General features: G+C 34.8%; 1 protein-coding gene across 1 annotated transcript in view; it reads left to right on the forward strand.

The window, feature by feature from the left end:
* Positions 1 to 320: 320 nt before the first annotated feature.
* Positions 321 to 18086, forward strand: part of KIF14 (kinesin family member 14) — a 49117-nt gene continuing 31351 nt past the window's right edge. Inside the window, exons 1-12 of the mRNA XM_063115159.1 lie at positions 321 to 1426; positions 3333 to 3587; positions 4306 to 4393; positions 8930 to 9028; positions 10047 to 10099; positions 11049 to 11079; positions 11599 to 11706; positions 12593 to 12709; positions 13063 to 13178; positions 14399 to 14571; positions 15895 to 16042; positions 16292 to 16355. Coding sequence (XP_062971229.1) covers positions 321 to 1426; positions 3333 to 3587; positions 4306 to 4393; positions 8930 to 9028; positions 10047 to 10099; positions 11049 to 11079; positions 11599 to 11706; positions 12593 to 12709; positions 13063 to 13178; positions 14399 to 14571; positions 15895 to 16042; positions 16292 to 16355 — 2358 coding nt within the window. The remainder of the gene's footprint in view (positions 1427 to 3332; positions 3588 to 4305; positions 4394 to 8929; positions 9029 to 10046; positions 10100 to 11048; positions 11080 to 11598; positions 11707 to 12592; positions 12710 to 13062; positions 13179 to 14398; positions 14572 to 15894; positions 16043 to 16291; positions 16356 to 18086) is intronic.

The raw sequence follows: 18086 nt of genomic DNA on the forward strand, positions 1-18086 counted from the left end.
CTCAGTAAATACTTGCTGAATAATGACTGTAAACTCTTTGAGGGCAGAATTTGTCTGAAGTTGATTGGAAGCGATATCTGAGCAGGAGATTGTGATTTATTCTAATGTATGCCTCTGGGAATTTACTTACACAGTAGGAAGTTCTCTATTTTTAAAGCTTGTTTGTTATCTGTGAAATCTAAATCTTTTTTTTTCTTTTTGTAGTTTAGCAGATATTTTTGCAACCTAATGTATAAGAAATGGCTAGAAATCTAATGAATGTCCAAAGAAGAGCTTAGATTCTCCTGCAACATTCTATTTTAAAATAACTTGCTGCCAAAATGTCAATATACACTGCTCATAATAGAAATAACAGCTGTATCCTTGGTACTCCTTCTTCTCAAAAGAGTTCATCACTGAGTGTCGTCACCCACAGTAACAGACTTAAGCTGCATTTGAACTCGAATATGTCAGAACGTGAAAATGATAATCCGTTACTGAGATCTGCAAGTAAAATCAGAGACATAAATAGCACTTATATTATTTCTACCTGTAAAAAACCAGAAGATACACCCGTTACCCCTAACCCTGTAGGTAGATTGGCACTTCAGAGAAGAGCTACAAGGAACACAGAATCATCTTTGCTTGGTAGTGAATTGGGAGACACAACTGAAAAAACAGCAGAAAAACGTCTTATATTACAACGTCGCGTTAAAACAGATTCTGTGGAAAAGTGGAAAACAGCTAAGACAGATTCTGTCAAAAAGTGGAAAATAACGCAGAATGTGGGCAGTGAAACAGGAAATAATTGTGCTTCAGAGGAAACTAGTACAAATGTAAAGACTGTAAATAATGATAAAAACTCTTTTGTTGCACCTTCTGTATCTTTAGTTGAAGATCCAAAAGACGTGGAAATGATGGCTGATGAGAGACATAAAGAAACATTTTCTGCCATCAGTGGGGCAAATGGAAATGTCGCACTGAAGTGCTCAAGTAATACAGCACTTGTTGGTTCCCAGAGTCAGGCCGAAGTTGTTAGATCAGGACATTTGGCAACAAAACCTGTTCAGAATAAGTTGGATATTAAAGTGTCGGGAACAAGAAACTTGCATCATAGAAGTATTGGGAAAAATCCAAATAAATTTGGAAGCTTAGAAAAAAGAACACCTACAAAATGTATAACAGAACACTCATTGATGCCGAAGTGCAGCACGCCTCAGTTTGAGAGCCCAGCTGCCTCACTACTGAAGAATAGGATGCCTAACCTTCAAGTTAAACAAAGGCCAAAAGACTCTTTTCTTGCAAATAAAAGGGAAAGGTCACAAGAAAATACACTTCCTCTTGAAGAAGAAAGTGCGGTTCAGAACACCTCTACAGAAAAAGACCTCTTAAAAGTAGAGAATAGTCAAGTGACAGTGGCCGTACGTGTAAGGCCTTTCACCAAGAGGTATGTTACACCTTTTTAAATCTAAGGCCAAACCAGTGACATGTAATGTGTCTTTAATTCCCCTCTGCCTTTGGAAAGTCAGTGTATTCAAGTGTCTTCAAACTTGTTGGCAATATATTTATAGAGAGAGAACTTTTAGATTTAGTTGTAGTATGTAGATAATTTTTGATGATTGTGAAACAAAAAAATTGAAATTACTCTATTTGTATATGTAAGTTTCTCTAGGTATACTGCTTTTATTTTATTTTATTATTTTATTTTATTTTATTTTATTTATTTAATTTATCTTATTTTATTATTTTTTATTTTATTTTATTTATTTTATTAATTTAATTTAATTTATTTTAATTTTGTTATTTTATTTTATTTTATTTTATTTTATTTTGCTGGCTGGTCCTGGATTGAACCCTGGACCTTGGTACTATCAGCACCATGCTCTAACCAACTGAGTGGTACACACTAACTGGCCAAACTTAAAAGTCTAAATGAGTCACTGAAGTGTCTAATGCAGTCTGCTTTCAAATCCGTGATATATGTTGAAATCTTCTACCTTTTCCTTAAAAAGAGCCATAACAGGCCACTCATTCCCCAAAGAAGTCCTTCTAAAACTCTTTCCAGAGTGGTTGTCATCATCGTTGTCATCTCCGATTAATATATAGTGGTTATAAATGCCACTATATATTATAATTATGGTTATAATTAATATATAGTGGTTATAAATTGATATGTAGTGGTTATACCTTACTAGATATGATTTTGACTGCAAAAAATCTCTCTAAAAGTGATCATGGGTGGGATATACAGAGATTAGGGATAGGGCTGAACAAGATGAACATGATGAAATGTGAATGAGGAATCTAATTATTTTAAAATATTTTAATGGAGGACAGTGAAAAACTTTGCAGGGTCAGTAGTTTTTAACTTGATGCTGTGTATCTAAGCAAGATAGAAGAGGCTGTGGTGACCACTGCACTGGGGAAGGAACCTCCAGTTTGAACCTAAAGGGTCAGTGATTAAAGGCAAATTATACGGTACTCTAAGTCCTTTTTAGTGAAAATGGGTTAGTGACAAGGGGAGAGAAATGAGGGAAAGTTGATCTGAGAGAGTCAGGAAGCCAAACAGGAAAGCCTCAAGAACACTGAAAGAGAGGAAGAGAGGCAGTACAAAGAACAGAGCTGGTAGGGACAAAACCCAAGAGAGATGACTCCACTGAAGAGAACTTAGTAAGGGACCAAGTGCCTGATTCCAGACTCATCACATAAGCCCTGAAAGCAGGGTGGGGTGGAATGGTGCTCGTCAAATTGATGAGACAGATGGCTTCTAGGATAATTTCTGATTTAAAGGTAAAGGATTTCCACCTATGAGATGGAAAAAGGATGGACATGAAAATTTATGATTTTAAGGGAAGAATCTGGAGGAGGAAAGACCTTTGGATTAACAGTGACCACACTAATAGCCAAAAGAGACTTTTAATTTGAACTTATATTCAACGAGGTTTGTTGCAATTATGTTTGCTTTTTATGTCAGCTTTATATAGATCTGTACCCCTAAATTTCTTTATAATAAAGATGTTTCCAGGTTTGAACTGGAGAGTATAGGTAGATTATAGTAGGTGGGATGGGAAAAGGTATAGTTCAAGAGAAAAAGATGAAAAATCTTGTGAAAGTAGGGTAGGGTTTCTAGACAAGAAATCTGGAATTCCATTTTCCTTTTGGTGACACTGGAGCTACAAGAAATATATTTGGTAACTCACTAGAATTATGTTTGCTGATCTGCATTTTCCACATAAAACTAAAGGAGGAATGTTATATTTAATTAGTTTTTGAGGTCCCTGTTATATTCTGTAGTAATAGTAACCACAATAATTACAATAACTTGATTTTTTTCTTTGTGCTTCTTTTTAAAGAGAGAAGATTGAAAAAGCATCCCAGGTGGTCTTCATGAATGCGGAAGAAATAACTGTGGAACACCCTGACATGAAACAAATTTATAAATTTATTTATGATGTTTCGTTGTGGTCTTTTGATGAATGTCATCCTCACTATGCCAGCCAAACAACCGTCTACGAGACTCTAGCAGCACCACTCCTAGACAGTGCCTTTGAAGGTTACAATACCTGTCTCTTTGCTTATGGCCAGACTGGCTCTGGAAAATCATATACGTAAGTTGTATTGCACTTACAATTATCCAGAAATGTTTAAATCTTCTGTGAGAAGCAGCATGGTGTAGTAGAAAGAATATAGTTTTGAAACCACACAGATCTGGGCTCAAATCTCATGCATTGTATATGCTAGTTCTTCAAACTTGGGCAAATTACTTAACCTCTGGGCTTCAGTTTACGCATGAGATACAGTTAACTTTATAAGTGTCATTGACCCCATTTTACTGTAATTTATATTTCTTGTGTAAACTGAAGCCCAGAGAGGTTAACACGTAAGCATTACTGTGAGAATTAAAAGTAAGTCATCTGATAAATGGTAGCTATGGTAATAATACCTGTCCTAGAAGGAACTACTCAGAATTTTAATAGTACTTAGCATTTATTGAGTTCTTACTGTATTCCCGGCACCGTGCTACAGTCTGCCTGTATTCTTTCATAACAACCCTCTGAATTAGATACTTATATTATTTCCATTTTACAGAGAGGAAATTGAGGTTTAGTAGGGTAAGTATGTTGTCCAAGGTAACAGAGCTAATAAATGGCGGAATCAAGGTTTTGATTCAGGTAGATTTGGCTCCAGAGCCCAGGTTCTTAACTATGAGATTTAATTAACTTGCTCCTCGCTCCCTCCCCAGCCCCCTTTGCCCAACAAGAATAAAAAAGAACAAAAAAAACCTAATTAGTTTTACTTTCCCCTTATTCATAATGTATTTTCCAGGATGATGGGATTTAGTGAAGAACCAGGAATAATTCCAAGATTTTGTGAAGATCTTTTTGCTCAAGTAGCACAAAAACAGTCCCAAGAGGTATGTTCTCATATATCTGCAGGCTTCATAACAGACTAGAAAATAGTCAAATCAAGTTCAAATCAGCTGCTAAGGAAATACTTAATGGAAGATCCTTTGAAACAGTGGTATGCAGAGGGAAGATGGGGATTCTAAATTCAGTCAGTTATACTCGGTGGGCAGTCATAGAGGAGTCATCGCTTCTGTCTTCTATACCTTTCTCTGCTTTATTTCTTTTGTGTGTGTGTGGTGACTCACAGTGTGGTAGTTATGTGACATTATATGCGTCTCTGCAGTCAGGCAGTTCACAGAGTTAACTAAGGACAGCACGCATAAACTTTTGGACAATGTGAAGCAGAGAGTAGTGAAGCTGGAGTTTGAACCCAGATTTGACTTTAAAAGCCATGCTTTTTTCACTGTATGACACCTGAGCAGGTGGGGCTGGCTTTGCTTTTCACTTATTCATTCATACATTCAGCAAATATTTGCTGAACATCTACTGTTGCCAGGCAGTATGTTAGACCAGTTTTTCCTCAAATTTGCTTGACTATAAGAATCACCAGGTGTGGCAGGGGCAGGTGTGTGTGTGTGTGTGTTTGTGTGTGTTCATGTATGCACATGCACGCTCTTGCTGAAAATCTCCTCTGGAGATTGAGTCAGTTGGTCTGGGGTAGAGTTTGGGATTTTATAATTTTCATGCTTTTCTTCTAGTCACTCTTATGCTAGGGGAAATTGGGAAAATATTGTGCTAGATTTGGGGGTATGGAGTTAAAAGACCCAGTTCCTGAGTCAAGAGAGTATAATAGGAGAATTCAGCCAGTAAACAGCCAAGTACAATGTTAAATGCTAAATAAATTAAACTAAATGCTATGACAGAAATGTAAGTAAGAACATATAAGATTGGACAGAGGTTTTCTTAGAGGAAGGAGTAACTGAGCATTGAAGGACACATAGCATTTATTAGCTTGGTGAAGAAGAGGGGGAAGGATGATCTAGGCAGGAGGAGTGGCACATGCAAAGATTTGAAAGCAAGAAAGTAGGGAGCCCTTGGGAATGTGTACATTGCTTACTTTGTTTTGAGCATGGAATTTGAGGGTGGAGGGCAACGAGATAAAACTAGAGAGGCAGGTGGAACTTGGCTTGTGAAGGACTTTATAACCATATTTCCAGGAATCTAGAAGGCTATGCAAGGATTTTAAGCAGGGAAGTAATATGATCATATTTGCTCTTAAAAAAGAAAAAAGAAAAAAAAAAAAAAGATAGTCCCGGCTGCAATTTGGAGAATGTGTGAAGGGAAGTAGGATTGGATACAAAGAGACCATCTGGGGTACTTGTAAGCTGGATGAGACGTGTCAAGAAACGTAGCTAAGGTAGTGACCGTAGGGGTGGACAAGGGGACACACATTTGAGAGATCTTAGTAAGTAGAACTGGTACGACTCGCTAACTATTGGAAATGGAGGATGAGGGAGAGAGAAATCAATGTTTCTGTTTGGAGAACCAGGGTAGATATCGATGGCATTCACTGAGAACACAGGAGGAAAAGCAGAATTGAGTGGATGATGAGTTCTGTCTTCTCTATAGATATACTGTCCTGTTCTATCTCCTTATTCTCCCCCTACCAACTTCTTACTCCCAGTAATTAAATTGAAAATAGGAAGAGGAGAGGGATCAGTAGAAACATGGTGGCCTGGAGATTATAAGATGAAACGATTCAAGTCCAAGTTTAGTGGGAATAAGAGAGTGAGAAAGCTGTGGGCTTGTGGGTCAGAGTTCTTTATTGGCTAAGATTTTAGAGAGTGTGCAGTTTGAAGGTAATGGACGCCAGGGAGAGAGAGAGAAAGTGAAGGAGAGGCAGAGGTCTTTGGAATGATTTCACAGAACTGGGAGGCTCAGATTTTGCATAGAATGACTGTATCACTGAGGAATATAGTATAATGAATGGTTAAGGGCATGGACTTTGGAGACAGATCATTTGAGTTTGAATCTGAGCTCCATTCATTGCTTTACTAGAAGTGTGACCTTGAACAATTTACTTAACCTCTCTTGTGTTTCAGAACAGAAAATAGGGTCGATGATGATAATACTTTTCTCATAGGTTTTTTGTGGGTATTAAATGAGTTGATATACGTAAAAGGTTTTGAATAGTGGCTGGCACATAGTGAGCCCAACTAAATCATTGTGGTTATACCAACTTTGAGATTATTCAGGATGGTAGAGGGTGATAGTATGTGAATGAAGATAATAAAGGTGGTATAGCCAGAATGGAGGAGCCTCAAGGGAGAAAAAAAAGATAGGTCCTCTTTAATGTGGCCCCAGCTACCTTTCCCAACTCATCTTCCGCTACATTTTCATCGCTAAGACCTCTTGGGACCCCATAACATAATATACTATTTTATGTAAAATAGGCATTAATACACGTTCGTTGAATTCCGAGCCCCTATACCTATATCACAGCATTTGTAAATGGCCTTATAATTACATGGTACTTCCATATAGCTTGTCTCTTTGTTTGGAAGTGCTTTGTCCTCTTACATGGCACCAAATGTATTCTGCCTTGTATTATTCATGTACTGTATTGCATTTCCAATTTGACTGTGAGTTCTTTCAGAATGAAGACTATGTCCAATTCATCTTACATTTTCCCACAGCTCCTAGAAAAGTGCTTTGTACCTAGTGGGGCACAATTAATATTTGGTTAATTGAACCTAAATCTCTTTGAAACCCCCTTGAAGCTTCCAGTTCTGTTAGTATTGGATGCTTGCTGATTTACTTCTAGGCCAATGGATGAAATTTATTTCTCTAATAAGGAAATCATGCCTGAACTGTCAAAAAAGCATTATGGAAGCAAAGATTCCCCCCTTTGGCCTCTATACCCTTTCTTTCTGAGTCAAAAGGAGAAGCTCAGCCCCACTTAGTCGGATAGTTGCTTTTCTCCCCAATGTGGAAGAATTATTGATTTAAGGTTCCATCTTACTAGATCAAATGTCAACGTACAGGGTTTCTTTCCTGTCCTGAGCGTATGCCATGCTCAGGTGCTGCTGCCCTCACCCAGGAATGCCCTACCCACTCTTTCTGGTCCAGTCTACCGCATCTCTCATCTCTCCTATTTTCTCCTTCCCCAGCCTCTCTGGCCATCCTAATTTCTCCTCTTTCTGATTAGTCATTTTATTTATAGTCATTATCTCTCATTTTGGTTCATAATTTTCTACTGCTCTGTCTTATCTATTGCAGCATATATTGTATATCTCTGAGATGGTAGCCTTATGGGCAAGAAGTCTTTATTTTTTTATATTTTTATTTATTTTTGTCTTTTTTCATGACCGGTACTCAGCCAGTGAGTGCACCGGCCATTCCTATATAGGATCCGAACCCGCAGCGGGAGCGTCGCTGCGCTCCCAGCGCCGCACTCTCCTGAGTGCGCCACGGGCTTGGCCCAAGAACCTTGTCTTTATATTCTTCTAACTATAGCTGAAAGCCATACACATAGTAGGTATGTAAGAAATACATACTGAATTGAATCGAACCTTACCTAGAAGTTAATAAAAAGTGCAAAGACTTTTGTTGTTCATATTAAAATATTTTTTTATTGATAAATTTACATAATGTAAAGTCAATCATTTTAAAGTGTATAATTCAGTGGCATGTAGTACATTCATAATGTTATGCAATTGCCCTCTCTAATTCCGAAAAATTTTTATTGCCCCCAAAGGAGACCCTGTACCCCATAAGTCACAACCAATTCCGCTTTCTTCCCAACCCCTGGCAACTGCTAATTTACTTTATGTCTCTATAGATTTACCTATTCTGGAAATATCATGTAAATGAAATCATGTAATGTGTGACCTTTTGTGTCCAGCTTCTTTTACTTAGTGTAATGTGTTGGAGGTTTATCCATGATGTAGCATGCATCAGTACCTCATTTCTTTTTATGACTGGGTAGTTTTCCGTTGTATGGATATACCAATTTTGTTTATTCATTTGTTAGTTGATGGGCAATTGGATTGTTTCCACATTTTGGCTATTGTGAATAGTGCTGCTGTGAACATTGATGTAAAAGTTTTTGCTTGAATACCTGTTCTCAATTCTTTTGGATGTATAGAAGTGGAATTTATGGGTCATATGGTAATTCTGTGTTTAACCTTTTTAGGAACTGCCAATTCTTTTCCACAGTGGTTGCACCGTTTTACATTCCTCTACCAGCATTGCAGGAGTGTTCCAATTTCTCCACATCTTCATCAACATTGTTATTTTCGTTTATTTATTTATTTTTATAGCCATCCCAGTAGGCGTGATGTAGTTTTGTATTGTTTTTGATTTGCATTTCCCCCCTGACAAATGACGTTGAGCGTCTTTTCACATGCATGTTGGTCATTTGTATATCATCTCTGAAGAAATGTCTATTCACGTCCTTTGCCTAATTTGGGGGCTGTTTGTCTTTTGGTTGTTGAGTTGTAAGAGTTCTTTATATATTCTGGATGCTAGACACATATTAGATACATGATTTGCAACATATGTGAAGAATTTTAAAATGCATGCTGTGTTTCTATTCCTACTAGCTCAACTATCACCTTGAAATGAGCTTCTTTGAAGTATATAATGAAAAAATTCATGACCTTCTGGTTTGTAAAGGTGAAAATGGGCAGAGAAAGCAACCGGTAAGATTAAAACAACTTATTGGTTTTTAACTTCTGTTTTTATAAATGCATATAATTATATGAATTCTGCAGATGATATGGCTTAAAATTTTACTAAAATGCTATTGTATGATAGCAAATGCTTGGAATCTATAGCCTAAACTACACTGTTATTTAGGAAAAAGCTGAACATTATCACTAGTGGAAATTAAAATAGTTATTAAAAATTAACTTCTTTTCATCTTAATCAAGTATTGTGTAATAATTAAAGATAAAATATTTGTTCTAAGATTTAGTTGGACCACATAAGTCAAATACCAGATCCCTAATAGTCTGCAAGCCAAAAAGTAGTAAAAGTTTTTAAAGTTGTATTATTTTTATAAAATATGTATTTCAGTGGCTTATTTAGCAAATTGATATCTTGTAGGTAATCTGTGAAACAGAAAGTTTCACAAAACATTAGCTGTTTAAAAACTCCTATTAGAATTAAAAATTTTTAATTTTGCAAAGGACCTTGGAGCACAAGAAATGAAAATCTAAAGAAGTCATTTGCCTTCTTCACTTGCCCAGAGTTGTGCAGTTTACTATTGGCAGCATTGAGAAACTTACATAATACTTGACATTTTCTTTTATGACTTCTGTGTGTTTTAAAATTTCTGGTCACAGAGTTGAATATGTATAATGTAACAAGGAAGAAAAAAATTAAATGTCTGAAATTTAATAAATGTGTTTTAAAGAGATATTTAAAAGCATAAAAATAATAGCTACTGCAGGATTTAATTTAAGAATAAAAATAGTAAGAAATTTGATGCTACAATATAATGTCGTGTATTATGCAACTATATACAGTTTTTGGTATTGAAGCCATTTCTTAATGTCTTACAGTTTTGTTTCTGTGAGAACCTTTGTGTTTATTTCTGGATAAAGCAAAGACAAATCTCTTTACCTTAAACTCAAAATATAGAAAAAAGGATCATTTAAAATTTAAGTATTAAATATTTGTCATACTCTTATTGATGCTAATATTTGCTTCTTCTAGCTGAGAGTAAGGGAGCATCCCATTTCCGGTCCATATGTTGAAGCGCTGTCAATGTAAGTGTTTGGCTCAGCAAAAGCAAGGAGGAGAAAACAAACGAGTAGAGTGAATTTTGTTCTCCCGTAATCCTTTCTGTGTTCTCATTTGCCTTCCCAACTTAGAAACCCTGGATAACTATTTAGTCTTCTACCCCTAATATTGTCTAATTAAATTTCCCTCTCTTTTCCAAATAGAATGTTAGTTCCTTGTTTTTATATTTGTTCGTATCTTTCACAGCACTTATAATGTAGCATAGAGTACTAATTATACTGAGTATGAAATAAATATTTGATTTTTCTTTCTTTTACACTCTCCTTTCCACATTAAGTCTTCCCTCTCAGCTTGCATTTTTATACCTACTACTTTTTTATACCTACTACTTATTTTTCCTGAAGAGGAAAGAAGGTGCCAAGTTGAGTTGAGTTTGTTACATGCCAAGAGTCATTTACTGCCGCTTTTAACACTCCAAATGCTTTTCTTAAAGGAAAGGAAAAATAATTAGGTATAAATTTAGCTCCATTAAATAAATCTGGGTTTATGTTGGGACCCATGTACACCCATGCCCACACATATGAGGGTACTTCAAAAAGTTCATGGAAAGATTCATAGTATCTTTTACTTCTGCCTTTCACAAACTTTTTGAAGTACCCTCAGGTACCTATGCATATACATATGTGTTAAAATACATCTTTTGATGTTATGAATTAGAATTGAATATTATAATGTTAAGATGCTAAGATGTTTCATTGTATTAAGAAAAAGTGTACTTTTTGGTAAAATTAAAGAATTATTTTATTTCTTGCCCTTTAAGAATAGGGGAAAATAAAGATTCTGGGAAACTCAGTATTTGTGAATTTGCCTGTTACTTCAGAGAATAATTATGTAATTGAAAGGTTATTATTGTTTTATGAGAGCAACAGTATAATATCAGTAAAATTGTTTTGTCTTTTTACTTTTTAAAAATAGGAATGTTGTCAGTTCTTACTCTGATATCCAGGTAAGATTAATTGTATTTTGTCTCTTCACTATGTAGAAAGAACATAATTATAAATATTCATAACAGTATTTCTCCTTAATTGCTGTTTGAGTAAATAAAAAGTTAATCTTGTTAGTTTATCATGTACTGATTTTTTTAGTTAAGCTTTAATCAAAAGAATTGCTCTTCTGAATTAAAAATAGATATTGACTATCATGTCAGCTTAGAATGATAGAAACAGCCTTTTAAAAAGCTATTATTTATTACATATTCTATAATATATAGTATTGTATATTACATGTCATATATTTTATAACATATATTATTTATATATTATTTCTTGCTTCAGATTTCTGTGACCAAAAAAAATAGACAATGGGAATGCAAATTATTAAAAGATAAACACTTATTAATTTCATTTCATAAGCTAATTACAAATGTGTATGTGTTACCAAATGTACTTTCTTTGTTGTTTCTTAATTTGTTCTTCTAATAAATTACAGTCTGCCGATCTGACCTCCCTTCCTTTTTTCTTATTAGAGTTGGCTAGAATTGGGAAATAAACAAAGAGCAACTGCTGCTACTGGTATGAATGATAAAAGCTCACGGTCTCATTCAGTGTTTACCCTGGTGATGACCCAGACCAAGGTATTTTTTTTTGTTGATTATTTTCATAGGTAAGGTAGTAAATACATTTAGGTTTCATGTTTTTCTTATTTTCTTCTTCAAATCAAAAGGTAAAAGTATAGTCATATGAACATATAAACATAATTGGATTTTAGGAAATATACACAATAACTTTGAATGACTTTTGGTATATATGGTAATATGTTATTTATCACTGTTTTTTAAAATCTATAATAGATGATTATTAATTTATCATGATGTCATTGATATGATCATATCAATATATGATATATTATCAATAATATATGGTAGTTATAGAGTATTTGGAAAAACATTAAAATGTAAAAGATTTTAAGAAATTCAGCCATAGGTTCCAATACTTAAATAATACCCTCTAAACATTTTGGTATATAATCTTATAGTTGTTTTATAATCACACTTAAATTCACAAAATCTAACAATTTTATGCTGTAACAATTTTGCAAAATAATTCTAATAGCTAAATAATATCCCGTTAACTATTAAAATTCCTCAAGTTTTTCTCTACTGTTGGGCATTTGTATTGTTTTAAATGTTTTGCTATTATAATGCTGGGATAAGCAACATTATTTTGCATTAAGCTTTTTCTCTATTTTGGTTGTTTCTTTAATGTAACTGAATAGTTATTGATCTTAATCCCTTTAAAATCATTTTTTAAAAAAAATTTTGGCATAATCTAACCACTGCTCAGTGTATTCTTTTCAGTAGACTGAATATTTATGCCTTACAAATTATCACAGATTTAAGAAGGGATGGCTTTAAAAATAAATGAGTGATTTGTAATCTTGTATAACTTTTCCTTTTAAAGACTTATATTGATGGAAAGTCATAAAAGAACTTAGATTATTTTAATATCATTTTGCTGTAGACAGAATTTGTGGAAGGGGAAGAACACGATCACAGAATAACAAGCCGCATAAACCTAATTGATCTGGCAGGCAGCGAGCGCTGCTCTAGGGCTCACACTAGTGGAGATCGACTGAAGGTAAATGGGATGGTTTTCTCATTTTGTTGAAGTTTATTCATGTGGGCATTATTTTTAGGAGAGTACAAACTGAATATGCTTAATCTAGGAAATGTATTTTTATCTTCAGTTTACAGATTGCATTGCTGTGGTTTAAAGAGTGATACATGCTTTTTTGGTTGTGATTATTTTTCAAAGAAAATTAATAAATTTTGAGTTATAATAAAATTGGTTTTGAGTTATAATAAAGTTGGTTGTTTATGTAAGAAAGTATTTACTCAGTAATTACATGAGGGGAGAAATATATTTTGTGAAATAAATTTGTTGCTAAGAAGTTCTTTTAATTAAAAAATTTTTTAAAATTTTATGTACAGGAAGGTGTGAGTATTAACAAGTCCTTGCTAACTCTGGGAAAGGTTATATCTGCACTCTCTGAACAAGCAAACGGAAAGAGAGTTTTTATTCCTTATCGTGAATCTGTTCTAACATGGCAAGTATCTTTTGAAGTATAAAGAATTGTATAAAATACAGTGAATATTGTGGGGAAGAGAATGATAGACTGACTTCATATAACTTTGAGATAGAAAAGAAGTGGTTAGCAGATGAATTCTTGAGCCAAACTACCTGTATTTGAATCTCAGCTCTGCATCTTATAAGCTCTGTAACTTTGGAAAAATCACTTAATACTCTAGCTTGTTTCTTTATTTGTAAAATAGGGATAATATCAATACCTATCTTTTAGGGTTATAGTGAGGATTCAATTATTAATGTAAAACTCTTAATGCATAATATGTGCTGTATGAGTGTAAACAACTATCCTTATACTTAATTATTATTAGTACTTAACTAATTAGGCACTAATATGTTCGAACATATATGGTATTACCAAACGTATTGCTGTGTGTATAAAGTAAAACTGAATAATTTTGTTTGTTTATTAGTACATGTACATGGTGACTAGCACATAGGTGCTTGGTAAGTGTTTTCATTAGTGAATATATATTTAATTTCCAATCCATTACATTCAAATTACATCTGTGTAGATTTAGTGTTCAATTCTGATAAGCATTAATATACATTTAGGATAAGGACCTCATCTCTACTTGATAGTAATGTGTCTTTATAATTGATTTGTTACAATGTGGTTTCCACCTTGAAACCTATAAGGGAAAATCTGATTTTTTTTCATGGCTTTTGAAAGTAAAGAATAGTGAAATTCGTTCTGCACTAATAAAAGATTTTCTAAGTCTCACACATTTTTTTCTCTAATATAAACTTCTGCATGTAGCATAATACAGAACTTTTGTTTATATGTCCATTCATCATTTTCAGCATTTGTTGAGCACCTGCTTCAAAGGTTGTGGTAGCACTGGAAATACAAAGAGGACCAAGACACAGTCCTTTAGTTTCTAGAGTAGCTCACAGTTTCATAAGGGGACAGGTATCTTTCTAAATATTTGATGGTTAACCGTATTTTAAAACCTCTGCACAGATTATTGCATCATGAGACAATATAAAAAGTATAGGAGAAATTAGTGTTTATGAGATTTAAAAATAGCCAGAAATACTAAAAAAACTTTAAATGGCATTTGACTAAAGAGTATAATACTGTATTAGATATCTTATTAGTTTGTTTTCTGCTTTCTAGATAATTACTGTTATTAAGTTGTTGTAGAAGCTAAGTCTAATTATGACTTTTTTTCCTTGAAGGCTATTAAAAGAAAGTCTGGGTGGAAATTCAAAAACTACAATGATTGCTACGATCAGTCCTGCTGCCAGCAACATAGAAGAAACATTAAGCACACTTAGATATGCTAACCAAGCCCGTTTGATAGTCAACATCGCCAAAGTAAATGAAGATATGAATGCTAAGTTAATTAGAGGTGAATATTTTTCTCAAAATTTAAAAATTATTTTGCCATGATTTAGGTTCCAATATTAGTTTGTCTTAAAATATGCAGTTTTAGAAAATCAGATTCTTGTTTACCATACCTTTGTATAATAGATCTAGTCACCGTCCTACAGTGAGGAGCAAGACAGGTAGAAGGACAGCAGGAAAGGGAATAAGTAGTAAGAGGTAAAACAATCAGAAAAAGAACATAGAAAATAGAGTGTGGGTAAAGGGGAAACAGCAAGCATAAAAAAATTATCCTACAGACCAAGTCATAGATGTGTGCAGCAAAAGAACAATAAAGTTATTATTTTTCTTTTACGACCTTTCCTCCATTGTCATTCCATTTATTAGCTCTGCTCTTGCTTAGTTCATTGATCCAAAGGCTATTTGAGCTTGAGTTTCTAGCATAGGCCTTACTTCATTTATGCTAAATACTGTTTTCTATTTGTCTCTCAGTAATCACTCACTTAGGATAGACTTTAATACATGCAAGGGATCTTGATTTGTACAAATTTTATCTCTGTTTATGTGGAACTACCATCTTTTCATACCCTTTTGTTCTTTGGCCCTTCTTAGCAGCAGAAACTGATAGACACTTCAGAGGTATGAGCCAGAGAGGAATCAATTTTCTTTTTCTTTTATTGTTTTTTTGGTGGCTGGCCAGTATGGGGATCCAAACCTGTGACCTTGGTGTTATCAGCACTATGATCTCCCTGTGAGCTAACCAGCCAGCCCCCATTTATCTAGTTTTCTTTGTTATAGTCCATCCTTTCCCTTTGGATCGCTTCTGTCTTACAAATGGGACTGTTTTTGTTAAAACTAAGTATTCTAAATTCCAGTTTAAAAAATCTTTGATCTTTATCTCACTTGTCTTTATGAGTAAGATTTTCCTGGGGCAATCCTAGTTTATGTCTGTGGCCCCAGTGTATTTAATAGTACCCCGTTTGCTCTCAAAAGTGTCCCACAGTGTACAATATATTATATGGCCATCCTACTAATGAAGGGGGAAAATTCATTAATATGGGAGCACTGTTTCAGATTAAGGCTAGGTAGACATTTATAGATCATGTAAGTAAAGTAAACTTGATTTCTGCAAATATTCTGTTTAGTAATATTTATTTATTGGCAGCTGGCCAGTGATCTGAACCCGTGACCTAGGTGTTATCAGCATCATGCTCTGATCAACTCAGCTAACCAGCCCCCATATTTATTAATATTCAAAACTTCAAATAGAAGATTGTAGGATTATACCTACCGTGGAATTATTATATATCAAATGTTATTAATCATGCATTGTTTTCCAAATCTTTAGAACTGAAAGCAGAAATTGAAAAGCTAAAAGCTGCTCAGAGAAACAGTCGGAATATTGACCCAGAACGATACAGGCTCTATCGGCAAGAAATAACATCCTTAAGAATGAAGCTTCATCAACAGGAGAAGGACATGGCAGAAATGCAAAGGTGGAATATAGTCGATATTTTAAATGTTAAATATGTTGCTGTGGAATCATAGGACTGGTTGGGACCTTAAGAAGATACTGAGTCTGTATTTATCCCTTCCTTCCATATGACTAGAGCAGCCCACTCCCAGACTATCATATTTTAAATATTACTAGGTAGTTCCCTCATCTTCATTGATTGTCTCTTGATTCTCAGTCTTATATACCTGGATGTTTTTAACTCTATTATTTTTTTTTCCTCTTTGGAAAGAGTGTGGAAAGAAAAGTTTGAACAAGCTGAAAAAAGAAAACTTCAAGAAACAAAGGAGTTGCAGGTATCATTTCAACTTTCTAAACTGATTTGAAAATAAATTAAATATGCCAATAAATAGGTAAACTTAATTTCTCAAATACTTATGTACTCACTCTGTGCAAAGCAATACCATAAGGAGAATTAATATAAAGAAGTATTAAGATCAAGGTTGTGATTGCTTAGAGCCCATAAGCTAATGGAAAAGTTAAAATACAAACAAACGATCTTGTTATATTCACTTTAGCTCCACAGATAGTTATTGAATGTCTGTGCTGTGCTGGGAATAGAGGCCCTATTCCCTATATGGTTCCAGCCTTCAGTGAGATTGTGATCCAGAGCGAGGTTTACGAAATGTAAATAGAAGACTGAAATGCAGAGTGTTTTGATTAGATTGAACATATGAACTGCCAGTTTTGTAGGTGAAAAATGGTTGAACTCTGGCAGTTTCATATGGTTCAACCTAATGCGATGAGAAGTATATGTAAAAGGTAGAAAGGCAGGAGAGGGAGGGAGTAATTAACTTTGAGAAGGGTGTTTATCAAGGAAGACTTCAAGGAGAAAGAGACAAGCAGGGTTTTGCACAATGAACAGGAATTTGCTAGATTAAGTCAGAATTTTCTAAGCAAAGGAATACCTTGTTCTGAGGCATAGAGGCACAACACAGCTTGGATGTCCAAAGAATTAAGAAGTTTCATATGGTTAGAAATTGAAGCTGGTGACAGAGCTTAGGCTGGAGAGAGATGTAAGATTCAGATCATGAAATAGTGAGGAACTTGAACTTAGATGACAGGGAGACACCAAAGGGTTTTAAATGGAAGGGGAGTGACATGAGCAGACATCTGTTTTAAGTAGATTCTTCTAGTAATAATGCGAAAGGTGGATTTGAGGGAGGAAAGACTGATGATGGCAGGGAAAATTACTCATTTAGGAAGCTGTTGCTGTGGTTGAGGCAAGAGATGATGAGAGCTGGAGTACGGCAGTGGCAATAGGAATGTGTAGTGGAGGAGTGGGATTTAAGAGATAGGACGGAGGTAAAATAGATAGGATCAGGAATTTTCATTTTTTATTTTTTTTTAATGTGGGTCTGAGAAATGGAAAAATTAAGAATGACTCCCAGGTTTCAGAAATTTTTTCAATGCATTGTGAAACTGTAAGGTCATTGTAGTGGTGAAGGCAGAAGCCAGATGACAGAGGTTGAGGACTGTCTAAGAGATGAGGAAATGGAACCACACATAGGGACTCTGTGACAGAGAATTGTAGAAGTCAGGGAAGGGGGAAGGGAAAGTTTTTGTTTTGTTTTTGTTTCTTTAAAGAATAGAAGATACTTGAACATTTTTATAGGAGTCAGAAACTCCTTGATGGAGTGAAATTCTAAAGGAGATTGGAGAAGATGAGTCAAGAGCAAGGGGAGTGGCCATAAAGAAATATTTCAAATGATTGGAAGGGGAGTGCTGTAAGGATTCAGAGGAAGGAGGGAAATTCCTTGGAGATGGCTGTTCAGCTTCACAGAAGGGGTGGGATTAAGATGGGCTTAGAAGCTTAGGTCGGTAGAGAAGAGGAAGAAAGCATTCTAGGAAGGGAAAATTGTGTGAGAGTAAAGGTGGGAAAGTTTAAGCTGTCCTGAGAAGAGGGTGTGTGGGTCAGTTTTGTTGCAACAAGCAGTTAATACGAGGGTCATAAGGAGATAAAATTGTAAAGATATGTCGTGATTAGTTTATTAAGGACTTGATTTCCAAGCGAAGGAATTTGAGTT

This window comes from Cynocephalus volans, chromosome 11 (assembly GCF_027409185.1).
Source record: "Cynocephalus volans isolate mCynVol1 chromosome 11, mCynVol1.pri, whole genome shotgun sequence".
NCBI lineage: Eukaryota > Metazoa > Chordata > Mammalia > Dermoptera > Cynocephalidae > Cynocephalus > Cynocephalus volans.